The sequence below is a fragment of the Solanum verrucosum genome, unplaced genomic scaffold (genome assembly GCF_900185275.1).
Source record: "Solanum verrucosum unplaced genomic scaffold, falcon-dt-bn FXZP01000163.1, whole genome shotgun sequence".
NCBI lineage: Eukaryota > Viridiplantae > Streptophyta > Magnoliopsida > Solanales > Solanaceae > Solanum > Solanum verrucosum.
The window spans coordinates 826108-829003 of record NW_026020379.1 but is presented as its reverse complement, the minus strand read 5'-3'; the positions used below and the strand labels follow the sequence as shown (position 1 = coordinate 829003).

General features: G+C 29.6%; 1 protein-coding gene across 1 annotated transcript; it reads left to right on the top strand.

The window, feature by feature from the left end:
- The first annotated feature begins 1786 nt into the window (after nucleotides 1-1786).
- LOC125838950 (non-specific lipid-transfer protein C, cotyledon-specific isoform-like) lies at nucleotides 1787-2298 on the top strand. Its single transcript, XM_049517950.1, has 2 exons — nucleotides 1787-2121; nucleotides 2236-2298. Exons 1-2 carry the CDS (start codon nucleotides 1787-1789, stop codon nucleotides 2246-2248), a joined length of 348 nt encoding a protein of 115 aa, XP_049373907.1. The 3' UTR covers nucleotides 2249-2298.
- The last annotated feature ends 598 nt before the right edge of the window (nucleotides 2299-2896 follow it).

Genomic DNA, 2896 nt, shown 5'->3' with positions numbered 1-2896 from the left:
ATTCTGGCCCTTGCCGGCGAACTCGGACTAAAATCAATTTGTTTGTCACACATCATAAAACAAATATCACGTATTTAATCCATCTGGAAAATTCATCTCTGATTCAGTTATATCTAAATCTAAGCTAGGCCTAGGGATAGGTCGAGCAATATTATCTTTATCAATTATTATATTGTCACATCTATAGGTTTCTCTAATTTGAGAAGTAGATGCATGAGAAGGAATCTGCAAAATATAATCGATAGGAGATATATAAGAAGAATTAGCTCTAGTTATTCTAGAAGATATGCTACGATTATCAATACTATCAGACATGCTAGTAGGATCATAAAATCTAATTTTTATAGTTCCACCATTCAACTGTTCAACTTCAAAAATCTTAGTATCAATGTTATTTCTGGGTTGGGTAGCACTCTCAATAACCCACTCTTGTGGAAAATTAATTTCTTCCCACTTGATTGGTCTTCTAGTGACTACCTTGGATTTGTCAAAATTCGTTTCTATTAAAATAGTTTCATTTTTAAAATCTATAATTTTGCACATAGGATTTAAAGTATGCAAAAGCTTATAATAAATTTTATAACAAATACAAACTACTTCAGTGTCAGGTATATAATCATAACCATGAAGTTTAACATTTAACATAAGAGAACTTAATGAGTTCTCATCCTGCAAATTGGGATATACATTAAAATAAACTGGCCTATAAGCTAGACTAGTTTGAATAGTTCCTATTAAAGATTTCTTCCAGTTATAATTTCTACCATCACGTAAAGCTGCTATAAAGCTTTCAGGTAGACCACGCAAAGTAAGGGGCTTGAACGCCACCTGTACTAAACCAATAAGCATAAAGCGATAAATATCCCTATAAGGAGCTAAATCATTTTCAGATAATAATCTAAAAGTCCGATTATCACTATCAATAGTAATAGTTTCTTCTGTGGTTTTAACCACCTGCTTGAGACCAAGTTTATCAAAAGTACTCATCTGATGTATAATTCTAGGTGATATTTTCGAAATAGTCAACTTATTAAGTAGATCTAGGTGTTGAGGTATATCATACTCTTCTTTCCTACTGTTTTTAGCAGTACATTTTCTTTTTATGATATTCATAAAAACAAACTGTGTTGAACTATAGCACCTACTGCTACTATAAGTCCATGGCTCTGATACCAAAGTGAAAACATATCGCACAATCTGACTATAAGGAGCCTTTAATGTTAAATTCAAAATAATTGAATAGTCAAGATTACTTTAATTACTACAGTCTCTCTAGTCAATCAAACCAAGTAAATATATGGCTTCATATTAATGTTAAATTCAAAACAAGTGAATAGTCAATATTATTTTAATTATTACAGTTTCTCCAGTCAAACAAACCAAGTGAATATATGGCTTCATACTAAAGTTAAATTCAAAATAATTGAATAGTCAAGACTACTTTAATTACTACATTCTCTCTAGTTAAACAAACCAAGTGAATATATGACTTCATATTAATGTGAAATTCAAAATAATTAAATAGTCAAGATTAGTTTAATTACTGCATTCTCTCTAGTCAATCAAACCAAGTGAATGTATGACTTCAAGTTAATGGTGAATTCAAAATAATTGAATAGTCAAATTTACTTTAATTACTACATTCACTCTAGTCAAACAAATCAAGTGAATATATGACTTCTTATTAATGTCAAATTCAAAATAATTGAATACTCAACTCTTCTAAACCACTATAAATAGACTTTTTACAATATTCATTCATACATCACCAAGAATTCAGAAAAAAATGGGAAAAATTCTTTTAACTTTGTTTACTCTAGCTCTAATTTTTTGCCAAACAAATGGAGTTATTCAATGTGGGACTGATGTTCTACCAAAAGTAAAACCTTGTGGAGGTTTTGTACTAGGTCAAGATGCAAAACCTAGTCAAGATTGTTGTGTTGGTTTGCAAGATTTGGCTAAAATAGCTGCTGCCTCACAATCAGACCGCAAAGATATTTGCATTTGCTTCAAAGCTCTAATGAAAGCTGGCCAAGTGAACTTTAAAAAAGCTAAACAACTTCCTAATCTTTGCAACTTCACTACCTTTATGCCAATTACACCTAATCCTGATTGCTCCAAGTAAGCATTTCTCATGACCAGCGACACCCCTTCGATGGAAAAATTACGTTGTATAAATAGGTAAAATTTTAATTTTGTATTTATATATATTAATGTTGACGTCTCTTGACACAGGGTGAAGAGTTAGTGCAATGGTTGAGGGGTAGCAAAAGTTCTGAATCGTTGTTGGTAGGTAAGGTGATTACTACTTTATATTTTGACACTCCTAAATTAAAATTCTAGCTTCGACACTATCTCTATCTCAATTTGAACCTGATATTATGGATGGAGCTCCTCTTCATTTCCTTTTTCTCTATTTTCCCAAACTTCTTACTTGGATGGAAGACATGTGTCACGGTTAAACATGAATGGTTGATAATTAATTATTTAAAGTTAAATTCTGATCATGGTTAGGATAGTGGATTTTTCCATATATTTGTTTTCAATTGTTTTGGAAAATTTCATAATTTTAATAAAATATTATTTCATCATAAATATTTTAAATACTTTTCTCTGTTTGCATCTTAGGTATATCAATTCTTTTTTTAAATAAAAAAAAATAAAAAATTGATGAGTTTTTTAAAAGAAAAAAACATGTAAAGTGAGAAAATAAGAAATATCTAATGTTTGTAGGAGTAAATTCAAAGAATGCTAGTTAAATCAACCTATAATATTATAAAATACAAAATAATTAAATTATAAATAAAAATATCGTCCAATGTTAATACTTTTTTAGTCATTACTTAAGAGGCTGACTTATCAATTGTTAAAGATTAAAAAAAATGGGTACACAACA